Source organism: Antrostomus carolinensis, unplaced genomic scaffold (assembly GCF_000700745.2).
Source record: "Antrostomus carolinensis isolate BGI_N321 unplaced genomic scaffold, ASM70074v2 scaffold13750, whole genome shotgun sequence".
Taxonomy (NCBI): domain Eukaryota; kingdom Metazoa; phylum Chordata; class Aves; order Caprimulgiformes; family Caprimulgidae; genus Antrostomus; species Antrostomus carolinensis.
This window is the reverse complement of record NW_010289238.1, coordinates 35,052-62,657: the sequence shown is the minus strand read 5'-3', so window position 1 is coordinate 62,657 and position 27,606 is coordinate 35,052. Positions and strand designations below refer to the sequence as shown.

Here is a 27,606-nt window from a genome sequence, read left to right as displayed (position 1 = left end):
CTTTTTATTAGTTTAACTTCCAGTCTTGGAACCTATCTTACATGATATTTTCAGCTCTGAAAATCCACTACAAAGTAAGGTGTCAAAAAACCCAAAACAAACAAAGAAAAACAAACAAACAAAAAGCTCCTCTCAATAAAACCAAAAATGAACTGGAACAAAGAGTCATCCCCCTGTAAGATATCTTTTTCTAACAGGACCAGCTGTCTTCTAAATAACTAAACACAGGAAAAATGCACCTTTCCCACGTCTCCTCTCAGACTTCTCTAATTCTTAATCACTAGCTTCCTTTTTTTTTGTTTGTTTTTTGTTTTTTGTAGACACACTAAAAACCATTGAATCCAACAAGTCGAATAGAGAAAGACTTGCTAAGTTGTGGTAGGTTCCAGATATGTTTTGCTATGTGAAGAAGAGGAAAAAATAGTCCTTGACAGGGAAAGATCTTACACAGCTTTCTTTGGACAGAATAAGGGAGGCCTGCATGTTGAGTGCTCCTCTTGCTCAAATGTCTGTGGCCTAAAATCCACGAGTGAAGGAAAATACTGCCTGAGCCTGGAGAGCCCAATGCATTGCCCTGCCTGAGTAACCCATTGTGGCCTCACATGCTTTGTGTGTCTGCTTCCATCTAATGAAGAAAGTTTCTCACTGAGCTGCATCATCAATCACCTCTTCCTGGAAACTACATACATACTTTATATTCTGCATGAGAAACAGAAAATTAATAATTCCTTGGTTCATCTATTAAAATATTTATTCTCAAAGTTCTTTCTCCTCTCTCTTTTTCTTAGATATGGCAGTGAGTGATGAAAAGATCTGTCCTACACTGAGGGCTTTTGCAAGTAATCCAGAAATCTACATTATAATAAAATATTTTTTCCTGTGGTGAATGTTCCTGAAACTCAAAGTAAAACACATCTTTTCAGCTGCCATTTGTGTGCATACAGAGCTGACTAATTAGACACTAATAAGCATATTTTGCCTGAATCTGTTAGCATACAGTCTGAACCTGAGTGTTTCTGTTAGCAGTCTTGGTGCTGTCTTCCCTGAGCTGAAGTGTGAACTGCTGATTACAGGGACATAGGTCTGAAATAATGAAAGCATCTACTTTTCACTCAAAGGCTGATCCTGCTGATCATCTTCCCTTGCTAAATAGATGAACCATGGTTTTTATCCAACATGTGGATACTTTACACAGGGGAAGCAAAACTGCTGTGTCCTCAAGGTGATTTGTATTACTAGTTAAACACACTAGTGGGATCTGAGGCTTGTGATCAGTAGCACAGTCTAGTCGGAAGCCTGTAGCTAGTGGTGTCCTCAGGGGTTAGAGCTGGATCCAGTCTTGTTCAACATATTCATCAACGACCTGGATGAAGCAACAGGGTGTACCCTCACCAAGTTTGTTGATGACACTGGCCCTAGTGAGGCCACATCTGGAGTACCATGTCCAGTTCTGGGCTCCCCAGTTCAAGAAGGACAAGAAACTACTGAAGAGAGTCCAATGGAGGGCTATGAAGATGATTAGGGGACTGGAGCATCTCTCTTGTGGAGAAAGGCTGAGAGACCTGGGTCTGTTTAGCCTAGAGAAGAAAAGACTGAGAGGAGATCTTGTAAAAGCTTATAAATACCTAAAGAGCGGGTGTCAAGAAGATGGGGCCAGCCTCTTTTCAGTGGCACCCAGAGACAGGAAAAGGGGAAAAGGGCACAAACTGGAACACAGGAAGTTCTATCTGAAGATGAGGTAAAACTTCTTTACTGTGAGGGTGACAGAGGACTGGAAGAGGCTGCCCAGAGAGCTTATGGGGTCTCCTTCTCTGGAGATGTTCAAAACCTGCCTGGACGCAATCCTGTGTAATCTGCTCTAGGTGAACCTGCTTTGGTAGGGGGGTTGGACTAGATGATCTCCAGAAGTCCCTTCCAATCCCTACCATTCCGTGATTCTGTGATGAGCTTGGAGGAAAATAGGCATTAAAGGAAAAACACAGGCTGTGATTCAAGCTGAGACAAGGGGGTTGGATGGCAGGTATTCTCTGTGATATTTGGCAGGGAAAATGTAAGACATTTTTTCTCTGCAGAAATCTCAGGTTCATTAAGCTGCTCAGGAGAGATAAGAAAGTTGCCTTAGGGCAGGGCCCTGGGAAGGGCCTTGTGGCTTTAGCAATATGGTCAGTTTGGCCTCTTCCAAGGCACTGGTTTGTAAGAACACGTCTCCTGCCTCGTTTCAAAAACTTCTGCCTTGATGGTGGTGTTCAGGGCTCAGGCTGCACTTGTGGCTTCTCTACAACCCACCTACAGACCTGGAGTCCACTTTTCCCAGCACTTTGATGTCTCAGCTAGAGCAGGGTGACTGATTAACCTCAATGACTATCTTCATGCTGATCTGAGCAGTGGATTTTCACATTATCCAAGCACCTAAGGAGGTGAAAGAGGCTGCCTTTTTCCTCACAGTGCCTGTCTTTGTTTCTTTACCTGTCTCTGTAGCCTTAGCCCAGTAACTTTACTTTATATTGCTTGATTGAATAAACACAGAAGCACTTTAAACAAGAATCCTTGGAAAGTATCTTGTTGGTAGTATTTGCACCAGTAAAATATTTCTCTTGTGGACAAAAGCCCTTAAGAACAGATACAATGGTGTTATTTGCCTACATGTAGGTGCTTATCGGCATCTGGGCTGTCTACCCTCCACTTTGCTCATAGCCTTTGTAGAGAAATGGGAGCTTCTAGGTGTGGTTTACTTCACTGTAGCATAGATAACGGCCAGTGGTTAGAGGAACTGCTCCCATAAACACGGTAATTGTTTTCCAGAGGCTAGGAACAAAGAGTAGGACAACTCTCCCTAGGTGACTACATAGGCTGCTGTCTAGGGTTAAATAAGTTATCCTGGTTTTGCTAGGATAGAGTTAATTTTCTCCTTAGTAGCTAGAATAGCTGTGTTTTGGTTTCAGTATGGGATTTGTTATGAGAAGAACGTTGATAAAGTACTAATGTTATTAGTTGCAGCTGTGAGCTGCATTAGGACTGGGAGGGAGAAGCATAGTGAATAGCAAACCCCAAAATTAGCATTTGGATGTTCCAATGAAATATTCCGTATCATATCATGTCCTGTCAGGATATTAACCAGGGCTGACCGGAAGACGGGGGTATTCTCTCAGGGATCACTCAGGCTCGCTCTTCCATTTCAGTTTCGAGACTGTCTCTGCTCTGGGATCGCTGACTGGCACAGGCTGGGCATTGCTCGGTGGGTGATGAGCAATTGCTCTGTGCATCACTCATTTGTATGTGCTGTTATTACTGTTATTACAATTATTCTTTTATTTCAATTAGTAAATTGTTTTTGTCTCAACCCACGAGTCTTCTTGCTCTTACCCTTCCAATTCTCTCCCCTGCTCCCTGTGGTGAGTGGCGGGGAGAGTGAGGGATTGACAGGGTGTTTGTTTGGCTGCAAGTCAAAGGAGTGAAACCACCTGATAAGTGAAACCCACTCAGGCTCTCCTTTTGTTTGTACAGAATTTGGTGCAGCAGAGCTCTGGTTTGTAAGCTTGGGTTCCCAGGGCACTACCATCCTGTTGTTCATCAACTCTGATAGTGACGCTGGGAGAAGCAGACACAGAGAAAAGGAGCTCTTCTACAAATATGAGTGTGAGATATACTTCTGCCTGAGTGATAAGTCTCTCACTTAAAAACAAACAAAAAAAATCCTCATCTTGTCAACATTGGGGATACTGTTAAAGCTGGCTCAGCTAGTGAGGTGGTGAGGAGATCAACCTCTTATGTTTAATGCCATCATTGATCTGCATGGGCTAGTGCTAATTGCTTGTGATAATGGATAGTTCTTCACTAGCAGGTGAAGATGAGCACAATTTCTGGCCATTCGGGCTCCCAGCACAGTGACTACTTAGTAAAGCAGAGAAGGTTTAGCAAGAATGGAAAACACTTCTCTGATAACAATGTCTAGAGAGGTGGCTCCAAAGATACCCACTTATCTTTTCACCCTTATACTCTAGTGCAGTTCATTTGCTTCCTTCCAGTAAAAGAAAAGAGATGTGAGGTCCTGCTGGTTTAGTTCTCAGATGAATGGGGTCAGGTCTCTCTTGTGTGAGGTTATGAGCAGGAGTCTCCTTGATTCTCTTTTTACACTCTGTTTTTCCACTGGACCATCCTTGAAGAGGTCCTGTCCAGTGAGACTGAGCACCTTCTTTGACTAAGTATTTTATTTCTGGGCTACTAAACATTCATTTAAATTTTTCAGTGGTATTTCCTTCTGTTTTTGTTTGTTTGTTTGTTTGTTTTGTTTTGTTTTGGTGGGGTTTTTTTTTTGTTTTGGTGGGGGTTTTTTTTGTGGTTTTTTGTTTATTTTCTTTAATAATATATCCCCTTCACAAGCAGAACATAACACTTCACCAGGAGAAGTGGTGTTTCCCAGGAAGAGCTGCTGACAGCATCTCCAACACCTTCAAGGAATGATGAATTCAATCCAATATGTGTGTATGGCACGAGTTGCTTTATTACCTCTTTGTGTATTCGGAGCCTGTGTATTAATCATCACCTAGAAGCAAGAGGAAAATTGTTAGGGTCTCTTGAGGTGAGGGCTGTGTGTAAAGCAGTGTAAGGGCTTTGTGGTATATTGTAGTGGTTTGGAAGCTGGATTAACCTGCATTCTTTTTGTTTTGTTTCGTTTTTTGAGGGGGCTTTTGTTCATTTAGCACAACCAGCCATGGCTACAGAAATGCATTTCTTATTGAAGAAAAAGAAAAGCCAGGTTATGTATTTTGTACCAGATCAAAGTGAAAAGAGCTGTAATTTTTCATCCTTTTTGCATGGTGATACAGGATTAGGTGCATTTGATCTATGTTGTTTGTGGACTCTGATGGGCTTTTTATTCAAATTCTGTGGCATTTACCTTAGCTCTGATATGCACTTTCAATAGTGAAAGGCAGAGTTCTGACTTGGTAGAAAAAAAATGAATATTTTTTTTGCTGTGATCCAAAGATGATCTTTTATCTTATCCGTGTACTTGCAGGTAGACTTGTAGCCTGCATATGAGATAGTGTGCAAAATCACATGTGTGCTCTTCACATGAAGAGAGTTATGCTTTTGCCTCTGGGTTAGTGGGAGGGAGAAGACAAAAGAATATATCAAAAGCAAAAACCCAAATAATTTTAGTATGTTTGCTAAGAACATGAAATGTAATACAAAAGTGGCAGGTCAAATCAAATATTTTTCTGGTCCTGTATACTGATTCCAATGCTGACGAGAACTGGAGTTTTAGGGAAGAGTGTAAAAGAGGGCAAGCAAATGTAGTGTTTTTCCCAAATACTTTCTCAGCCTTCCCTCTCTTTAAAATTAGAAATCTGAGCCTGACCAGGGTTTGTTGACCTTCAGTAGACTTCTCCAATCTTTTTAGTCTTCCTTGGAACCAATATACACTTTCTGGATCTACAAATCCTTTTTCAAGGAATTCTGCTTGTGAAGAACCGGTTCCTTTTGTTTATTTTGGATTAGCTTCCTATTACTGTTAATTGATTTCCTCTACTCCTATTATTAAATCATGGCACAGGTGTGAAGTTACAGGCCTAGCCAAGGTTAGTTTTGTGTGGAAGGACAGTTCAGAATGCCAGTTCAGGGGTATTTTTATCAATCAAATAATAAAAGTACTTACAATTTTTATTTTCTTTCCAAAATATGTTTTGATGTGCTGTTCTGGACCATTCCATCACAAAACAAACCCTGTGCTTAATTACTCACATTTACTCCTTTTGCATGCATGTAGTGGCAGCTGCTTATACAAATCAGGAGTAAACTTTTGTTTGCATAGCTGAGAGAACTGTCTTAGCGCGACACCAATCTAATGTCATCAACTGCCTGAGGGAAAAGAACCCACAAGTTAGGCCAAACATGTTGATTGACTGACTGATGACAATAAAAACCTCGTATGGGGCTACCACAAAGTTCAGATAGTTTGGTGAGGCCCTCTCAGCTGCATTGTTTCACATTTCTCCCCAGTTGTCTGCGAGTAGGCAATTTAGAGAACTCTTTGTCATTTGTGTCTTCTGCAGAGAGTGGTGCTCTCCTCCCCATACTGCCATGTTGTGTTTTGCAGCACAAGACCAAACAGCCCAGACATTTCAAAGCAAGGTCATCATCATTGCAGGAGAACATGGGAAACCAGAATGGTAAATTAGATCACAGCTTCTTAAGAACCTTCCTCCTTTATCATCGCTAATGCTCTTTTTCATAAATTAAGCTATAAACTCTCAGGGCAAGAGAGTATATTTCCTGGCAGCCTGGATATCACCTAGAATAATGAATCCTCCTTCCTTCTTAAGGTGTCTAGGCATCACTGTAATACAAACTACAAATAAAAAAACTCTAGTTCATGGTCACAGCCTATAGACAGATTAATTAATGTAAGTTGGGAACACAATAATGAATTATTTTTTAAAAAGGAATTAATAAACTGTATTATCAAACATGTAAAGCTCAGGGAAGATGCTCAGTTTATTGTCTGAAAATGAAAGGTCTTTGCTTATAAATAGATGTGGAAAAGTTTTCAGAACTAGTCTGCTCGGGTCTCTGTGGGTTACTTTTCCAAGATATCCTGGTTTTTGCTAGGATAGGGTTAATTTTCTTCTTAGTAGCTAGAAAGCCCTGTGTTTTGGTTTCAGTGGGGATTTTTGAGAAGAAATGTTGATAACATACAAGGACACTGTGCTCGGGTAGTTTGCAAGAGCAGAGGACTGGAAAGGGGTGGGCAAGAAGAAAAGTGTAGTAGTTAGTAAAACCCAGAATTGACAGTTGGATATGCCAATAAGATATTCCATATCATACCACATCACGTTCAGTATATTAACCGGGGCTGACTGGAAAGGGGAGGATTATCTCAGGAATCACTCAGGCTTGCTTTTCCAGGATTATGATTTGGTTTTGGGGTTCCTTTTTGCGCCCCCAGGATTGTTATCAGCAGGTGGTGAGCAATTGTACTCTGCTTCACTCATATATATATAGTTGTTATAATCGTTATTATTATTATTACTATTTAAAATTTATTTTACTCTAATTATTAAATTGTTCTTATCTCAACCTACAAGTCTCCTTACCTTTACCCCTCCAATTCTGTTCCTGATTCCCTGGGTGGGGAGAAAGGGGGGAAGCTGTGAGTGGCTGAGTCTTGTTTGGCTACCATCTAAATTAAACTATCACACAAGAGCATTTGGATGCCTAAAAATGCTGGCCTGAGAAATTCAACCCTAGGAGTTTTTCTCCATCTTTTGGCACCCAGAGGTACTGGACATTTAGTGCTGTCATGCTTTGGAAGGAGGCAGCCTGGCTGAAAGGCCAGGCTGCAGAGCTGGAAGTTGAGAGTTGTGGTCTCTCTCCAGCCACTGACACTTTCCTGTAGTGTTAAAATAGGCCATAAACTTTTAATACCCTCTCCTGCACCTAATTTCTGCCCACTTGTAAACAAAGTGCAGTTTTGCTTGCTTTCAGAAAGTGCTTTAGGATCATTGAATGATAAAAACTGACTGGTCTCATTCTGGGGCAAGACTTGAGTTCATTGTCCAAGGTCTTGCTATTTTTGCTGACTTTGCCCACAGATATGCTAAATTGTGAGGTACTGCTAACTGTGATAAAGGCTTCTCTGGTGTGAACATATATTCATTAGGAACTTAACTGAAGCAATTGCTTCAGTTTAAATAGTTTAACAGTGATCTGCTGAATGCAGATTAGGCTACAGATCCTGTAGTATGGTTCATATCAGTGCTGAAGATAAAGAGTTCACATTATGAAATCCCCAATCCATTCACTCTTCTCCCCTTGCAGTGCAAAGTCTTTCCATCTTGAAAAATACTGATTATAGCACCTCAGTTTTCTTAGTATGTGTGCAGTCCTCAGGATCAGAAAGGACTTCTTGCAAAGAAGTTCCTACTTTTGCAGAAAACTAGGGTTGCAGGTGTGCAGACTGAATGCATATACATAGTTAGGGAATTAGGGGTTGCCACCATGGGAGTGTTTAGAAGACTGAGAGATCAGGGAACTTTTAAACTTTTAATTTTACTAAATCCATTTGTTAAGAAAGAACAGCCTTTGTGCTCATGGCTGAGCCCCACACATTCTTCAACATCATTGCTGTGTGTACAGAACTGTTGGTCTTTAATAGCCATAATGTAAGTCGACTGTGAGCATGCAACACTGCGGAAATGGTGCCCCACAGCTGGCATGGATGGCTGTGATTTTTGGTGATGCCTAGTTGTTGAGGTTGGGTGTTTAGGTTTGAGAGCTCATTGATGAGAGAAGCCAGAACTGAAGTGAGCTTGTCTTATTTTTTCTCTGTTTTTTTTCTTGCTTATGCCTGGTATGTTAATGCTATTTCCTGGTCTCAAAAAGGAGGAACTCATCTGCTCCCAGTATCACTTATCTTGTTTTTTGCTTTCCTAGTGATCCTTCTTGTGTATTTGACAAGTTGTCCTGGCTATTTCAGTTCCTTGCAGTTATCTTATCCTCTGGCAATTTTTGTTAGTTGGATGCCATCTGCTTGTGACTACACCCATCTTTGGTAGCCATGTTGCTCATATACTTATGCAAAATGCTTATACGTTGCACCTTGCTGTGCCTTGAGTGTTACAAAATACTTACAATCTGTTGTTAGTTCCACCATCCATGTACATATTTGAGTTGAAGGCAGATTAATATTAATTATATTCCAATTAATACATTTATAATTTCTAGGTGTCACAGACCTCTGTTTTGCTACACCTGTATATTTGCAGTGCTGTCCACCTTTTTGACCTGTCTTCCTGTGGCACAGCAGGCTTGTAGCCTTTACTCTCTTGCTGTCTTAACAGTGGTGGCCACACTGTGTGGTGACCTTGTAAAACAGATGGATATTTTGTCAGCCTTTCCATGGCTATTTCTGCAAATATTGAAATTGCAGTAGCCTGCTGGGGAAGAAAAGGAACTTTACTCAATGACTGATAAGGCTCTTTATAACTCTACCTAGGACACAGAAGCCTTTTCTCTCTCTAGGGAAAACAATTCTGCAAAAAAAAAGTCAAGGTGGGGGCCACATCTCTGACAATATGAAGTCGTGTCATTTGTACAAATGATGCTTGGATTCACTGGTCAGTTTGTTGTCTCCTCTTTAAATTCACCCCATTCACTTTGATTTGAGAAGCTGTATTCCTTGGTGGATAGAAGGTTTGAAGAATGAGAATGAGTTCCTCCTCAACTTTGCCCCCAGCTCTGCTACCATCTTCCCTTGTGACCCTACAAAAACCACTGTGGATGTTACTAAAACGCTGGAATAACAGTTAGCCAGGAAAAAAATGGTTTGTATAAAACATAATTTTGTCTTGGTATGGTTGGCATTCCTTGAGATAATTACAGGGAAAGTCATTGATTCTGAGGGAATGCAGCTATCCCAGTGCTCAGAAAGATGAGTGTCTGGAGGGACCTTATGTCTGGTGCCCTCTGCTCCTTGGCAACCCTCCTGGGTAGGACCACACCACAGGTGGCCTAGGGATGTGAAAAGGTATATACTGCCCACACTAGCCATTTGTTCTAACGGCAGGTGAGTCTGATCCCCAGGAAGCCCTTGATCTGCTCTTACTCTTAGCTTACTCATACCCTCAGTTTATTCATGCAGGGAGAAATCCAACATCTACTTTATAGCAAAAACTTAGATAAAAAAGGCAGCTGCTGTTTAGCTCAGTGCAGTCATTCTCTGAAGTTATGTTGAATAATGGGAGGGCTGAAATGCTAACTCCATTTTTGCTAGTGTCCTCATTCTTCCTAACTGATGAGATGTTTTGTCATCACCTGGATGAGCAAGCAAGCATTCCTGGCCCCAGCTTTTCCATTTACCTTCTTAGATAGTGAGGGAAAGTACCTTGGAAAAGGAACTTGCACTAACCAATGGAGTCAAAAGCAAAGGGAAAGAAAGTGAAAATTTGCTTTTGGGAAAGAGAGTCATGGATCATATTGAGAACTTAGACAAACCAAAATGTGGTAACAAGGTTTTTTTAACTTAACAAAGTGTCATCCTATGAAGTTCACAAAGTGGTGCACCACTTCCTGGGCCCAATGATAGATTCATGAGTTATCCCTGTGATTTGGGCCTCATCTTATGGTTCTGTTGCAGTTTATTGAACTATCAATTTAACAACTTAAATATTAAGAACATTCAATTAGCTCTCCTTGGGTCTATCCAGCACTAAGGAAAAATTCTATGATTTAGTATGTGTGTCTTGGCATGATTAAATGGTGAAATGAATAATATTTTAATGAGTGATTTGTAATTATTTAATAATTAAAGAGCTCTTATGGATGTTCTTGAACACCCTGTGGAAAATCTAAATGGCATGCTGATTTCATCAAGCATTCAAATCTAATCAGAATTTGTATTTATAGCATCATTTTAAACAGTCAACAATAATGCGAACAAAACAGAAAAGTATTGTTTTATAATAGCCTTTCTTTTTTAATGTAAGATCTTGATTTTTCTATTAAAAAGATTTTTCTGCACTACTGAATTGCAGCTGAACTCTATTCCGAGTCCTGCAGCAGCCAGTCAGGTTCCACCTGGGGTTCAGTGGCAGGTTAAGGGTGCATCAGTTTTGGTTTGTACACGCCCGATGAATGGTAGCCTCTTGCTGCAGGGAGATCTGTCCCATTCACCGCTGCCTAGAAACAAAGACAAAGAGAGACCACAAAGGAAAACAAGAAGATGTGAAAAGGGAACTTTTTCACTCCTGACATGAAATCATTAATCTCAGCTCAGTCGCTGGAAATCCAATTTTCTTTTAATTTGTGTTTCCATAGTATGTACATCGCAGCTTTGGGCAACATTTTAATAAGATGATGCTTTCTTTAGCTAATCCTGGAAATGTTCATCCCACAGGGATAACAGAGGTTCAAGAGCAAGGTAAACTATGTGAATCATAAATCATCTCAGTTTTTTAAGTCCAATATTCAGAGTCAGGAAAATTTTTATGATAAACAGGATGTTAATGAGTCCCCCAACAGCTCTGAAAAGGGATAACAGAGGCCTTTGAATGCAGGTTGTGAGAAATTCATCACTCCATTTCAAAAATGACCACTGCAGGCAAAAAAATAACTCCAGAATCTTAACAGAAGCAGCAGGTTGCTATGAAATTCTGAAAGCAGTTTGGTACGCTTATATTTGCTGGGATGGAAGAAAAACTGAATGGGGTCCCTCTTCCACATGGATGTTATGCTGTTATTGCTTGTGGGGATATCATTGTCCTGTAGTGCTGCATGAATAATTCATTTTATATTCCATATTAGATTAATTTCACCTCATCCTCTCTTTATGAATTATCCTCAAATAAATTGTAGTTTTCTTGAATATATTTGTTATTCAGAGTAGACTATAGCACTCATAAGTAATTCATTGCAGGTAGGTGACATTCAGAATTTGAGACGTTCAGGAGGTCATTGTTGACCTCTGTTACATGGGTAAAACTTACAGAATCAAATTTCTACTTCCAACATATGTTCACAAATCTGAAATTCGCTTGTTTTCACTATTCTACAGTGCTAATTCTAAATTCACCATATCAGCAATAGCTCCAGTAGATTCATTGGCTGAAATACTTGGAAGTAGGAAGATGTGCTGAATGAATTCATTAAAAGAATCTAAAAGAAAATATTAATGCAAGCTTTTTATAACACCAAGTCTAGGCTACTGACCAGACAATCTGCCAAACAGAGATTAAATAGAGAACTTATTATCCACCGTCCAGCTTCTCCTTTGAAATTTGTACCTCAACTTTCCTTCTTTAGATGATATAAATGGAATCTCCAGAATTTCCATGGCTACAAAGGGAAACTATTCACATGAAAACAAGAGCATTTTTAATAGTAGAATTTTTTGATCAGTTGAGTCATGAAGTTCCTTCAGCTGATGTTTGTTTTCATTTCTAGTCACAGAACACTTGCTTTTTGGTAACTTCCCCCTGTCCAGAAATGGGTTTCCTTCTGCCCTGAGCAAGTTTACAAAGGAATTAATTCTTATTTGCACTGGTTAGGTGACCTCCTGCTCTTTCAGTCCAGCAGGTTTTTTGCACAGTAGAGAGAGTTAAACATAAGAGATGTGAATGCTTAGAGTTTTGTGAATAAGAGGTAAGCAAAGAAAAATGTAGGACATATGACTGGGGACTGGAAAGGGACAGTGCCACAAAAGAAAGTCCAAGAAGGGGAAATCTAATAGAAGTGAAAATGTGAAGTGACAGGGAAATCCATGGAAAGCTTATGTTTTCAAAGGGAGGGAAATCACAGACTGAAAAAAAGGAACAGAGAAAAGGATGGCTTAAAAAAAAAGGAAAAATCTGAACTGTGGGACCCAGGCAGCTGTTCTGTGTTTGTAAGTTGGGCCCGTGGTGTAAGTATTTATGTGAGCTTTCTGTACAGTCAGAAGAGAACAGAAGGTATCTCAAGACTGTCATATACCCTCTATAAGAAAGGCATTGAGGGGAGGCATTATGAAGTGGCTGTCACTGGAGGGCCCTACTTAGGCATTTTTGACAAATAAATTCAGGAAAAATGAACCTTAGAGTGAAAAGAAGAAGTAGAAGAAGATAGGTGAGCAGAAGTGGAGAGATCTGAACTTGTCCAAAAGGATGCTATTTATGGTGCTTCTTTCTTATGAACCTTACTAGCTTGGGAATGGAATAGACAGGGACAGTTCTCCACTCGGAGTCTCTCCAAACAGACTGCGTCCTCAAGAGTTTGCCTTTCCATTTGGTAGGGAGGATACTTTCATCTGCGCCTTGGAGCAAAAGCACGCTTGTACTGGTGTTTAGGCTCAGGGGAACTTCTGGTGTTTAGGCTTCTCTTCACCATCCTGAGGCATTTTGATTTCATACACTCTTGCAGACATGGCTCAAAAGGAATATGGCACTCCAAAGCAAACATTTATGGAAACATTTGTGTTTGGCTTTTGAAAGCTACAGCAAGTATTTTTGATACAGGGCTTCAGGTTACAGGGTTCACCTCATATAATCTGAGCAGGTAGCAAGGTGAAGTCAGAATGTCTTTTAGCAACTATATCTTGTGAAGTTGAAAAAGGGTTCACTATTCATAAGGGGTTTGATAAACCACAGAGAAAGGTCCAACCTGGTAGGCATCATGCTGTGTGTTGTGCGGGAAGCAGAGGGAGAAATCCCTCAACTATAGCCCATCAGCTTTGTGTCCTGTTACAGTTAAGGATACTGGACTCCTTGACTTCCCTTCACTGGTTTATTATATATGCCTTATTTTACCACATGAGGAAAATAGACCCCTTGCTCAAAACCCTTGACATAATAAGGGAGGTAGGATGATATGAGAAAGGAATAGAAGCTCCAGAAGGTCTAAGTTCCAAACAGGAGCTGTTTTGTTGCTACTTGCATGAGTGTAAAAGTGTAAAGTGTTTCATTGCTACTTGCTACTATGTCCTGTGGATAGGCAGAGAGCAACTAACCTCACCAGCAGCACTAAGCTGAATATCAAGTACTTTTGGTCAACATTGATACACCAGAAGAGAAGCAGAAAGGGAAGAATAAAGAGTCAGGTACAAGAAAAACAGCCATGGGAAATAGAGAATAAATTACAAATACTTCTCTTTTGAAGATTCCAGTACCTCAGCTTGAGTCCATCTCATTCTTGTTTGAGTAAGTAGCATTGACCTTTGTAACTAATCCAGCGTTTCTGACAGATTTTGACAAGTCTGCTTTATGGATGAGTCCTGGTGAGATGAGTTGGGAATTACACTACGTGCAGGATTAAGTCTGCCAAAGATTAGGGGCAAGAACCAGGCATTGGAATGTTTGACTGTGGAGTTCTGAACACCAGAAAGAGACATAGAATAAACACAAAAGAAAAGTCTCACTCTTCCTTCCAGAAGACAGAGTATTATCTCCCTATTATCTCTTCTAATTTAGCTAAGTTAAGTTCAACATTCCACAGGGACATTCAGTAAAGTAAAACTACAAAATGAAGGGCAAATGCTAGTAGATATTCAGGGTTTCAATTTTTTTCCCCCTTGTCTTCCAAAAAAAACCCCAAACATATGAAGAGCACTAATTTAAGAGTCAGATGCCATTTAGGTTATAAGAAGAATTAGTTTGCTGCTGTCATTACAGGGTCCAGTGGGTGCAGCTGTGCTTCAGCAATCCATTTCAATGCGTGGTGCAATGCATCACAGTTCCTGGATTCTGCTTTGGATCTGCCCCTTGGAGAGACACTAGCAAGTTGGGCAGGCCAGCCCTGAAAGGTGTGTGGGCCTTTGTGCATTCCCAAGACTAGGCAGCAAGTGGTTTGTCAGGCCTGGAGTGTAGTGTATTAATTTATCTTTGCTGGGGAAGGCCTGTCTCTGCAACACAAATAGGGATTTCAGACTGGTACATCATGTTGCTTTAGACAAGAAGAACAAAACAGATCTGTCAGACCTGAATTAAGATGGATTTTTTGTTCAAAGTTCTTGGAATTTATTTCTTTCCAGTTTCCTTCTTGGTAAGTAGTCAGCACAGTTGGGTTCAACTTACAAAATATCATTGATTTCTCTCCCCAAACCACAGATGATTCAGCTTGTAATTTCCTCTACAATTACAGAGCAGGTCTCCTTAGAAACTGCTTGTATCCATTCAAAGTTTCATCTTGTGGAAACCACATTTCCCCCTTCTTTGGCCAGATGTGCTTGGCAGGAGTCGAGACAAAAAAGGAGGAGGAAGGTACAATAAATTTCTCCTGCTCCCACTCCCTCTTTTCTGTTTCCTGAAAGGAGATTCACAGCATTACAATTTCATCTCTCTCTGAGTGCTTTGGGATCTGAGACCATCCCAAGTACTGGGGTTGGCTATGGGGCTGCTTGTGGCTCTGCAACAGAAATTGCCAGCATGTTACATAGCCTTTCTTCTCTAAGAAAGGACAGAGTGCAACACAGAGGTCATGGTTTCTCTACCCTGATACAGTGTCATGCCACCAAAGGCTCATCAAGCCAAGCTGATTGCACAATTTGCTCTGCCTTGGCTGGTTGTCATGTGTTTCTCCTCATATACAACTTCAACAACACACGGGAGAAGTCTCCACCTTCTCTTGGCATCCCCTGTGACCGTTAAAGGAACTCATCCTTGTGCAGGGAGTTCCTGTCATGGAAATTGCTTGGTTTCTGTGTTTGAGAGATAGGCTCATATAAACCGCAGGATTTGGTTTGGACAGATAAATCATGGGACCTAATGATGGTTTGCAGAACTTTGCAAGAGTGAAGCTTGTGCTGGGGCAAGGTCACATGCAGATTGTCTCTAACCTCTGCTCTCCTCTCAGTACTTCTCTGAAAGGTCAAGATAACATTACATTCATTTTACATTTAGAAAAAAAAAAAGTCAGATCTGCCTTAGTAACTGCAAAGTGGGTCTGTGCTGGCAATGGAGGCAAAACTAGTTCATATTTTGATATTCACTGTGCCACGAGAAACCCCCAGAGTGATTTAATTTCAATCATTGCAGTGGCAGTGGATTGACCTTTGAACAAAAGATGTTGAAATCATATCTAGTGTGTGGAAAACTTACATCTGTACCAGTAAAAAGATAGAGAAGGCATAAGGAAAAGATACAAATGAAAGTGATGCCTCTATAGGACAGAAAGTTGCAGGTATGTATAAATGTGTTTCTACATATAACATACACTTCTGGATGTGTATGTATCAATGTGTAGATGCATATGTATGTGCACATATATACTCATATACAAATATGCATAACAGCTATGAAGAGGTATTAAAATATGCAATGAATATTAAAATCCACCACTTATTAAGAATCTGAGAGAGATCTAAGAAAGGATATGTTAAAAAAGAGATAGATACCAGTTTTATGGATGTGTGCTCTTCTTTCCTTTTATTTCTTCTTCTTTTTCTGTATAAAGAGAGAAATACTTGTCCTTGAGGTTTTTATATTATGCCAGCTTTTACCAGCATGGTTCTTTGCTCTGGGAAATGAAACCACTTCCAGTATTATACCTGAAAGCTTTTGTTGTGTGAGAGCTTTTCTTCAAACAGGTGGGTGGGATAAGGTCTTCCCAGTACCTTTATGTACATTGCTTTAAGTGTCTTTGTGTATCAGGCCCTTAATATAAACAATAAATTGAGAAATCATATGGGTCTGGAGGGCAAATTCCTGTCTCAGAATGGGAGGCAGTATAGGACACAGCCATCATCCCAGCATTTCAGCCAGCACTGTAAAGTTGTTTTCTGAGGCTAGACAGGTGTGCACGTGGAGACTTAATTTATGTAATTTTGTGTGTGCACTGTGGTGAGGATAGGCACCTGCTCATCCCTGTGTCAGCTGGAGGGCAACACCTAGCAGAGACTTCACATAAACTGTTCCTTTGGGAGAGGATTTTCACATAATGCCATTATTGAGGTCTGCTGGTAAAACAATCTCATGGGGCTTAGCTGAGAAGCTTTTCAAGCTCTATTAAATTTACATAGGTTCCTACCCATATCTTAAATCCCGTTCAAACATCCTCTTGTACAACAAATACATTCCCTGGTCCCTTAAAAAAGCACTGACACATAGTGTCCATTTGCACAGATGCACTTATTTAAAATCCAAATATTTAGTGAAGGGACTGAAATGACCTCCATTCTACCTCTATACAAATACAGGCTACAAATATACCATTAGGCCCAGAGAAATCTTTTCCTTAAAATTACTCTTGACTCTTACTTGGGCGTGGGATATATTTTGGTGAGGACATACTTTTTACAGACACCACAGACTGGAATCCAGGTCTTCCCTAAGATGGGCAGTGCAGGTAGTTTTCAAGAGCTTGCTTAGTAATCACCAAGATCTAAGTGTCCAGCAGCCTTTTGGGGCACTCTCTCGGAAGTCCATTCTGAAGCATATCCCCAAGATGCTTCTTACAGACAGCACAGGAAATTGAGATCCAAAATCACACCAGGAAACTCCTTCTAGATGAGCTTCTTGATGCGCTGTCTGCAAAACTGCACTTAATTTCAGAAAGCTGCTTTGTCTTCCAAGTAATACAATGCAAGATGTGTTCTGTCTTTTGGGATGAGTGGCAGTAGATGAGGATTATCATGCTTATTCTGCAAAACAAGGGGAAATAAGTGACCAGAGTCTTCTGCCCACTTTTCAGTTTCACCACAAATTTTTGTGAAAGACATCATTTCTGAGTGCTTGCCATTTGCAAAACAGCAGTCTCCACACTGCAGCTAGATGCATAATTCCTACAGGTGCTGATAAACCTCATCACTTCTTTTTTTTTTTTTTTTTTTCAGTTCTTGAATAATCTGTGAATTAACCATGATCATCCCAAATGCACCCATTACCTAATAGTATTCAGTGCACACTTTTGACAAATAATCCCTGGCTTGTCAGCTGTTTGGGAACAGCTATATTCCAAATATTCATGCAGATACATAAGCCATGTTGTATGTATGCATCTTTCTCATCCCTCGATAGAATTAATTCTCAACAGTAGAGTTTCATATTGTGAATTAAAATTTTGTTTTCTATTAATATCTTGTGATACTTATTGGAAAGTTACAGACTCACTCACTCATTTGCTACTCTGTTTTTGGTAAATTGCTACAGAAAGTTAGAGGTGTTCAGGGATCATATCTAAAAATGGGATTTTTAGATTTTCAAGGTTTTCAACAGACTTCACAGCCCACAGCCCCCTGATGCAAGTCAGTGGGACACTGTAATTCCATTTCATTAGGATTTAAATGAAACGTTCCGCCTCTGCCTTATTAGCACAGATGAAGTTGGCTTGTTTGAATCACAAAGCATTTTCAGAGGGTTTTGCTGGATCTGTTCTTTCTGCCTTCATGATGATGTCTGCTGTCTGGTTCTCATAGTATGAACATGTTTTGCTTCCCAAAACCTCTGGCTAATGTCAGGATGCATGATGCTACGCATTTGCACTCCAGCTCTCAGCAGCCCTGTGTGTCCACACAGAAATGGATTTTGAAGGCTGGGCAGGGGTTTCACAGGGAGAATCAGAACAGTCAGATGCATTGCAAAAAAGCAAAGTTATGGACATCTGAAAGAAACATCAGTGCCATGGCTGAGGCAGTGTAAAACACTTAGATCTGTTCCCAGAGCTCTCTGACACACTTTATGTCTCCTCTTCCTCTGCCCCTGTGTTGCTAGGATATTTGTCAACAGAATGGAAATGATACTGTTCCTGTGGAGAAATAGAATTTAATATTAATACTATCTCCTGTGGAAAAGCGAGAGTGAGTCAGAGCTGAATAGAGTTTGGTTTATATATGAAGTCTTCCATTCTGCAAGGTAACTCAAAGCACAGTGCTGTGAATTTAATGCTACCAACTCGGGTGGCTGTGTAGGCAAACACAGCAGGCTTTATGCATTAAGCAGCAACATGCTCTACTGCTGCCATTAGGAACAGTCTCACTAACAAAGAAATAGGGGAGAAATGCTCATCAGAGTCTTTCTCAGTGGGCAGCATTTAATAAGTGCCACAAGAAGCTTTGAATACACACTGGGCTGAAATCAGGTAGGATCATCTTATTTTAAATGGACTCTGCTTTGTCTTTCCAGTCTTGTTTGGTTTCACCTTTATTTATATTCCTCCTCAAAATGAAGCTGTTCTGCTCCTCTCAGCAGTGACGCCTATGTCCATGCTTCTTTTTTTTCCAAGCAAAATAATAGAATACAATTTACAATGTCAGAATTCAATGATACAAAGCTCAAAATAAGCAACCTTTTCCATTTGTTTAAGTGAGAACTCTATCTTTCCTTTCAGTGACCTTTCTGTCATCTTTCACCATATATGTCCCATGTCCTGCCATGTTCTGATGATGTTTCCTACCAGATGCTGTTATAAGTGCTTCCCACACTTTAATTTCCTGTGGTGAGGAGGTTACCTGCTGAAGTAACCCTGCGCAGCTCTGCATGCTGGTGTACTGATATTGCCACCTATTCAAACAATCCCATCAAATGAGAGACCATGGTTATTTCTGTTCTGCCCTGAGATGCTGCTTTCCCTGTTTGTGGCCAGTCATGGACAGACATAAGAGGAAGGAGGAGAGAAAGGATAGCAGATCTGGGGAAATATATGGTATTTTGTTGATGCTTGGAGGATGCAAGACAGATGGTCAGTCACAGATGGACGCTTTGGGCTGGCAGGTCAGCCACAACAGCTATCACTCTGGTTGCTGGCTCCCTTCCCCAGTTAACTGTGGCCTGGTCATCTCTCTCTCTCTCTTTTTTTTTTTTTTTTGATAGATCTTTCCCAGTCTGGGCAGCTCTGGATGGCTCGTGACATCTCAGCCTGTTGGCTGCAGTACAGTGAGTCTCAAGATGGCTGAAAAGCTGAGTGCAAGATGGCAAGAAAAGGCAGAGGAACTTTGGAAGAAGGGGAGACAGGAGAAGGAAAGGAAGAGGAACTTTGAGAGAATTGCATATTTCTGGGTCCTGGCCCATGCAGTGGATATGGTTGGTAAGGGCTCCAGTGGGGATCTCATGGAGACACTTCAGGTCCAAAAGGGCTTTGTTACTGGAGTGGAGCAGATGCAGGTTAGACTCTGCCCTTTCTGCAATTCTTCCTTCCCTCCCCCATCCACTTGTCTTTTTTTTTTTAAGGAGGCAAAAAGGGAGACAGACTCGTCCTTTCATTATCTTAGCTCATTAATTCTGGTACATCTTTTAATGAATTAATTTCTGACTCCTAGCAATCTCTACACATTCCTTGAGCTTTTCCAGCTGGACGGTTTTATTGGTTTAATTCAATATCCTTCTCCTCCTTTTGCATCTTTCCCATTTATGCTCAGTGTTCAAGACTAACAGAATATTTATAAATCTGCTGTACACTTCCCAAGCTTGTATTCCCAACTAGCGCAAGCCAGCAAAGCCTCAGTCATTACTGTGCTCGCCCATAGAAGTCAAAGACTGAATTTAAGGAACCTCAGCTTTACTAACATTAATAAAAATTGGAAAAAATGCTTTACTGCTTCTTTCCTTCTGGCCCCATCCTTGGGCTCATAGTCCCCAGCAGGTGAAGAACTGCACTGACATGACTCCACACCTTGAGACTGAGCTTCCATTTTTCAAACTGTTGACATTTGCCACTCAAAAGTACCAGTCCTTTCTGAGGTAACAAAGGGGGTCTCTAACAAGTGTTACACCATGAAATTATGCTCTTAGTGGTTTTAAATGGTTTAAATGTTCCAATATAACCCTCATGGTGTAGTTTTTTTCCTTGTTTTTATTCCCTGCTTCATTTAATAAAATACCCCTGCAAGAGAACAATGGAAGGAAAGAAAAAAGATCAAAGCCTTTCAAAGCCATGTGAAATTACTTTTGAATCACATGCAAATTCAATCCTATTGTTCACAAATAGCTGTGTGCAGCCTTTCTCTGATGGGTCCTGAAGCAAAGGCAGAAGTGCTATCTCTACAGCACCATGAAGCTTTATGACAGCAAACCTATGAGAGAAACACTGTACTACCAATATGAGCATAATCTCCAGCAGCAGAGCTCAATGGGTGAGTGCCTGCTGACATTGTTATGCACATCAGTAACCTAAAGCAATTGGAGCCCAGAGGATAAAACTGGGATTGGAGGAGTTTATGAGGAGAGGCTTACGGGCTGTGCAGTCACCACACATAAGCAAGCTAGGAGGACCTCAGGAAGCTTGTGACTGTTGAACTGTGACCTTCTCAGCAGAGATTATGGCAACACCAACAGGTACAGACAATGTGCTTCCTGCTTTTTTTTCATTGATTTCTTCACTGGGAAAATGCCTGCCCCTTTCTGCAGTCATTAACCACAGAAGTGTTAAATGCAGACAGCCAAAGAGTAAGTGCATGAATGGGCTAGTGGTCCTGTCTACCAACTTGCTTGGTAGCCATGGTCTTTAGTCAGCCATTATACACTCTGCAGCTCCTTCAAAGTTGAGAATCTCGGGCTTTGTGGCACCACCAAAGTAGGGTTGCAACCTTTTCCTCAAAGAGCACAACTAGCAGCACCTCCTGGAGGTAGGCAATGGCATTCCCAAGTGTAGCATGAGTTTAATGAATACCAAAGGTTTTAGTATCACCTGGGGATTATTAAGTCTCAGACAATGAAAGATTATTTTAGGCAAACACTAATATCAGCTGCACCATTTAGATTTCTAGGATGAGATTTTGGTCTACAAAGCACTGAAAGAAAGCGAGATGCTGAATGTAGCCAAACAGTTTCCTTCTCCTGTGTGAGCCCATAACAGTTACATATCAGACAGAATTGCTGCTATTCTCACTAACCGCAGCAGGAGTAGTGCCATGTCACCAGGAGTGGCCAACTGCCAACAGAAGACTCAGAAGCTCCAGCTTTTAATTGCGAATGGTACCTCCAGATTCCATCATTCACACTTGGCAAAGGTCAGCCAGTTTTACAGTCTTCTGATGCTTTGACCAGTGCTGCTGTGTCTGTGTTAAGCTAGTTTTTATATGCTGCAGGAGGCTTCTCCTGCACAAGCTCTGCAGCACTTTTAGGGGTATGTGGCCTTGTGACCCACTGGGGCAGCAGCAACGGATTCTTTGTGTATTCATCTCACAAAAGATTTATTTTCATCTCCCTCACCTGTTGTCCAGGTCACATCACCCAAGAAGAAGTTAGGTTTTTACTTCTCCTTCCTGGACCATACTTGTGAGAGATGCCTCAGCAGAGTCTCAGCTAGAAAGAGTATCTTGGCTGAAAAGGTTCAGCCTGGTATGAATCAAATGGATTGTGCAGACATAAAGATCCCAGGAAAACAGAACTGCTAGCTTTTCTCTGACTGTCACTTTCTGTTGGAGTCTTACTGTGTAACTGACAGATACATTAAAGTGGTATTAACCTCTATTATTTCTCTTTCTCCTATCATTGTCCAGTGTACATAATATATTATTATTATTATTATTATTATTATTATTATTATTATTATTAAATATATTATTATTATTATTATTATTATTATTATTATTATTATTATTATTATTATTATTATTATTAATAATAATTTAAAAAAAAGAAAAAAAAAAGGATCCAGGTTGCATTTCCTGAACTGTGTGTTGATGTGAGTGATAGGGGAAAACACAAATCTGTGATAGGAACAGTCCAGAAATGGCTTCCAAAAAACCAGCATAAAACTGTTCCCATCTGTCCATGGCAATGATTGAGGCTGGGATTTTTAAAGGCACCTGATGTAATGATGTATCCAAAGCCAGAATCCTTTGCCAGATTCCCAGACTTTAATGTGGGATGAGGAACATCACTGCATGGCCCACATCTGAAATGCTCCACTCTGCTAACTTTCCGGATTTTTTGCTGACCAGTTTTATTCTTGTTTTGAAGGAGAATGACTTCAATGAGGCCAGTGTTTTTGCTTTCTCTCTGCTCTCCCAAACAGCTGTAGCTGTAGCAGTAGTACTTCAGTCTCTTTGCTTCCATTTCATAGTCTTCAATGTGCGTCAATATGTCTACTTAGGCTTGGTAGATAGGTAGACATGCTAACTGGCTGTTCTGCTCCTCCACTCCCCAGAGAACTTTTATCCTTTTAACAGCAACTTAAAAAGCAGGTTTCTACCTGAAACAAGCAAGGAACAATTAAGACTTTTCATCCCACTTCTCCAGCCTTAGAGCAGCAGTGATATTACCCTATGCTCAGACCCCTTGAGCAACATATCAGCCTAATTCTTTTGAAAAGTGACAAGGATGGGGATGAAGCAAAGGAACCCTATTCTTTGGTGAGGTTTCAAACCATCTTACAGCTTTAGCATGTGCCCTCAATTGACTTTTCCCCCCAGAGGAAAAGACAAAGCAGAGGATGGGTACAGATGTTCCTGGCAGAGGCATGTTGGGCTTAAGCAGCACAAAGCCAGCACTGCTGTTGCCTTTTTTTGCTGCTGCTGTTGAACTATGAGAGGGACATATAGCTGGCACTTTTTCTGCAAACTGAACTGACTCAAATACAGTTAGTCAAAAAGGTTCTATCTATCTAGGTCGTTTTCCAGAAGAAAACTGGGGTTTCAACTAAGAAAAAGCTCAATTTTTCCAAGGAAAACCTTTGTGTTGGGAATAGCGTGTGACATACTATTATGTTACAATCCCCATTTGTCTCAAAAAAAATTATAGGCTTGAGTCAAAAAAGAGGCCAATCTATTTTAAATTGAAAAATAAATACTTTCTAAAGGAATAAAGACACTCTTACAAGTTTAATCAATTTTGTAGTTAAAACACCTCCCTCTCCCAAACTAAGGTAGCTATAAACATGCACAGGAGTACATTCAAACAACAAGCTGACAACCTAATAAAAACATTTACTTACATTGACTTTGATTCAATTAGAGATTTATTCTAATTATCCAACAGAAATTAACTATCTTTCCTTATTAGACCCTAAATAAAATAAATTCAATTTTATTCTACTGACTTGAATAACTTACAGGGGGAAATTGTGTGAAGAATCAAATACCCTATTCTGCCTGGTGAGATGTGCAATCTGCTCAGGAGCTTGCAGGATGAAATCTTCTGAGCGTTCCCCTCTCTGTGGGCTTGCTTTGCAACTCCCTAGCCCTTGAAGGGATCACAGATATGTGAAGAGATAATGAAGTTTCTGTCTATACAATTAAAATGGATTACTAAAAGTATCAGAGTTGCTGTAAATAAATCATTATATCAGGCTCGTTTAGCCTGATTCCTACCCTCAGATGGCTTGTTATACAGTCCTGGCCTGAAAGTCAGCCATTCCTTGGCAATTAGATTTATTGCTAATCAAAAATGGAAGCTATCCTGCCAGCTCTGAATTGTGCTTGGAAATGCTGAGTTGGGCTCAGGTGTCAGAGCTATATTTATTAATTTATTCAAATTTTAAACCCACCCATCTGCAAATATTTAGATGGCCTAACTATTAATTAAATCTTACAATGACCACCTAACAAGGGCAGCACCCACATTAACCCAGCCGTCTAGTAAAATCACAGCAGCAGAAGAGCTCCTTTCACCTTCCGTCTCCTGGCAACACATCTTCCACCTTCCTCAAAAACTCCATCCAGTAAATAGTTTACAGTAATTACATCTCTGCAAGCCACAATTTTCCCTTTTCACAAAGCCCAATGTGATGACCTATTTTGCAGGGCCTGTGCATCCAGACCTGCCCCAACTGTACTTGGTACAGAGCTCTGGCTGAGCTGGGGTTGGCACGCTGGCAGGACCTGTCTCTGTGCTGTCTGTCTGTCCTCCCACACCAGGAGAGCTTGCACTCTAGGGCCACAGGGGACTTGCTCCTGGCCCAACATTGTCTTAAAAGACATCTCCCTTGTCTCCCTCATCACCTTGTTTACAGCACCAGACTCCAGCCCGGCTCCCTGTTGAGTTTCACTTGCCGCTGACCCACTTGGTTTCCTCTCCCTTTTGGGTATCAGATCACTGCATGAGGAGTAAAAAGGTTTTGTGTCCTGGAAGGTCTCAGGGCACTTCTAATTCAGAGCAAAATGGTCGTGCAGAGGTGAATACGATCCCACTTTCCCACTGCCAGTTACAGCCACAAAATCCCAGCTAAGTAAATTAATCTTCTGGAAATTCGTATTGGGCCAGGATGTCAAAAAACATGCTGTGTGGGTGGATGTAAATAAAATCTCTTTACTACAGCAATCTATCCATCTTTTGGCAGCCATGGCAACCAAATAACAGCACTCAAATTCTGTCATCAGTGATACAACATAAGTTTTTACAATATAACACAGGCTAGGTTTACCCCAAGTTTCACACAAGGAAGTCAAAAGGTAATGCATTTACTTACAGCTACAGTAGGAACCAGGTGTGTGTGGGAGGAGATATCTGGATATGACCAGATTCTATTTTATCGTTTAATCCCTTTACCATCTCATAAATAGATTTAAGTGTCAAAATACTCTTTGAAATTGCTCCTCAGTGAAATTCAGTTCAATGAGCAGCATTCTGCAAGTCTCTATACACAGTCTCCAAGGCTGCTTTGAAGACATGAAAGTATTTTTCTACCACTGTGTGACCTCATGAAATACTAATATCAGATATACTTCACATGTAATTCTTGGTCCCTGAGGGGATGATTAAAGAGAGGAAGAAATATCTTGTCTAGGGACAGGAAATTTGTGGGAATAAGAAGTATCATGTGTGTGGTGAATCGGCTTCACCCTTTTAGTTTGCAGCCAAAGGAGGAGCAGAAGATCGTCCTACACAAGGCAGCAACCCAACCCCGGCCTCCATCCAGATATCCTTCGAGACCTGCTTTTTAGGAAAGTACAGTCTTAGCTATTAGGTAGAGACCAGTAAAGGGATAATATTAAAAAGACTACTTATCTTTTTTTCACTAGATTATATTCTGTTACCCAAAATATGTGTTGCACAGAACAGACTAATTTCAACAAACATTCTCTCTTGCTGACTATAATAGGCATATATGAAAGTAAATATAAACCACAAACATTAATATAATCTCAAGTTGAAATTTCATCAAATATGGCACAATGTTTTTGCAATTTAATTTTACTACTTCATTACAACATGTTGTTTGGTAGAGTCCAGTTAACCATAGCTGTTCAGTATATAGAACTAATTAATGTATTAATTGAATGGCATCATGCTATAGATCTCAGTAAAGTGGTCACAGTGTGCTCATGTGTATGTTTATCTGTGATAGTGTGGTTCAAGAAAGCTTTTTGCAGGAAATCGTGTAGGACTTGTTCCCACTACAGGGTGGGAACATAGCTCTGTCCCTTCCGATATACCAACCACAAAGTAGGAAACATCATGCATCCGGTGAGGTTTGACAGTACAGAGCTTCCTAACTGTGTAAAAGAGGAGTTCCCAAGGTGCTCAGGACCATCCTTTTAATTTTCTTCTTAGCCCCTTGGTCTTGAGTGTAAAGTCCCAGTGCAGCCCCCAAGTCATGAGGATGAGGTGAAAACTGATCATTAAGGAGAATGCTGCTCTGGGAAGAAGCTCAAAAATGGCACCCAAGACAGTGTACAAAAACAAAACAAGCTCTCAGCTCTTCATAGCATGGAGGAGCACTGCACAAACACATCACACGAATCCATGCTGCTAGTTTCCAGAATAATTTAGTAAATATCTCATGGGTAAAATCTCCTCTAAGAGCTGATGACAAAGGTAAGTCTATTGATTTAATCCATGAGACCTTACTCCCTTCTCTGTTCAGAGTGGTTTATGCCTCTTTGACACCAGTATTACAGTAATAAACCAGATCCATCATATTCATGTGAAAAACAATAATGTGCATTGAAACTAAGCAATTAAACAGGATAATATGTTTCAACAAAACAACTGTTTCAATCCAGCAGAAGCAGCAGGAAATAATTTAATTTTATTTTAGAAAACTCTTCTTTTTTTTTAAAGAGCGTTTTAAAAACTCATAACAATTTTAGTAAATGTGAAAGGAAGTCTTTAGTCAGCACTCAGAAAATGAGAAAATGGCTGATTTAAGATGCAGAACCTATAAACTTGGCCCCTAGAAGTTATCAAAGTTAACAGAGGATCTGATGATAAAAGGGATAATTTAAAAGAATAAGAAAATGCAGTAGAATAAAAAGCAGGGACAAAAGCTACGCACATTAAAGTAATTATTGTTCAACTTGCTGCTATATAACACATTAATATAGGACAAACTTTATGTACAGTTTTGTGAATTTAGCAAAAATGAGAGGGGATAATTTTGAAATTTTCAGATCAAATGGATTTGGATGTTTGATCTGGGCTTCACTTTAAAAGCAGAAATAGTGCCATGGTATCCAGGATAATCCGTGGTTTTGTGGTGGCTTGACCCTGGCTGGATGCCAGGTGCCCACCAAAGCTGCTCTATCACTCCCCTCCTCAGCTGGACAAGGGAGAGAAAACATGGTAAAAGGGTCATGGGCCAAGATAAAGAAAGGGGGAAATCATTCACCAATTACTGTCACAGGCAAACCAGACTCAAATTGGGGAAATTAATCTAATTTATTACCAGTCAAAATCAGAGAAAGATAAAGAGAAATAAAAGCTAAACATTAAAACACCTTCCCTGCACCCCTCCCTTCTTCTCAAGATCAATGTCACTCTCAATTTTCTCTCCCTCCTCTTCCCCAGAAGTGCAGGGGAACAGGGAATGGGGGTTGTGGTCAGTTCATCACAGGTGCTTTCTGTTGCTCTTTCCTCCTCAGGGAGAGAAATCCTCACACTCTTCCCCTGATCCAGTGTGGAGTCTCTCCCATGGGAGACAGTCCTCCATGAGCTTCTCTGACATGAGTCTATCCCACAGGCTGCAGTTCTTCATTAACTTCTCCAGCCTGGGTCCATTCCATGGTGTGCAGTCCTTCAGGAAGGGACTGCTCCAGTGTGGGTCCCCCACAGCGTCACAAGTCCTGCAGCAAACCTGCTCCAGCATGGGCTCCTGTCTCCACGGGGCCACAGGTCCTGCCAGGAGCCTCCTTCAGCATGGGCTTCCCATGGGGTCACAGCCTCCTTTGGGCATCCACCTGCTCCAGCCGTGGGGTCCTCCATGGGCTGCAGGCAGATATCTGTTCCTCCATGGACCTCCATGGGCTGCAGGGGGACAACCTGCCAC

The 27,606-nt window shown here is 40.7% G+C and overlaps 1 protein-coding gene across 1 annotated transcript in view; it reads right to left on the bottom strand.

The window, feature by feature from the left end:
• Positions 1-10,939: 10,939 nt before the first annotated feature.
• LOC114818649 (uncharacterized) overlaps positions 10,940-27,606 on the bottom strand; it is a 47,707-nt gene continuing 31,040 nt past the window's right edge. Inside the window, 5 exon segments of the mRNA XM_029085399.1 lie at positions 10,940-11,092; positions 11,956-11,990; positions 11,993-12,116; positions 13,666-13,711; positions 13,713-13,837. Coding sequence (XP_028941232.1) covers positions 10,940-11,092; positions 11,956-11,990; positions 11,993-12,116; positions 13,666-13,711; positions 13,713-13,837 — 483 coding nt within the window.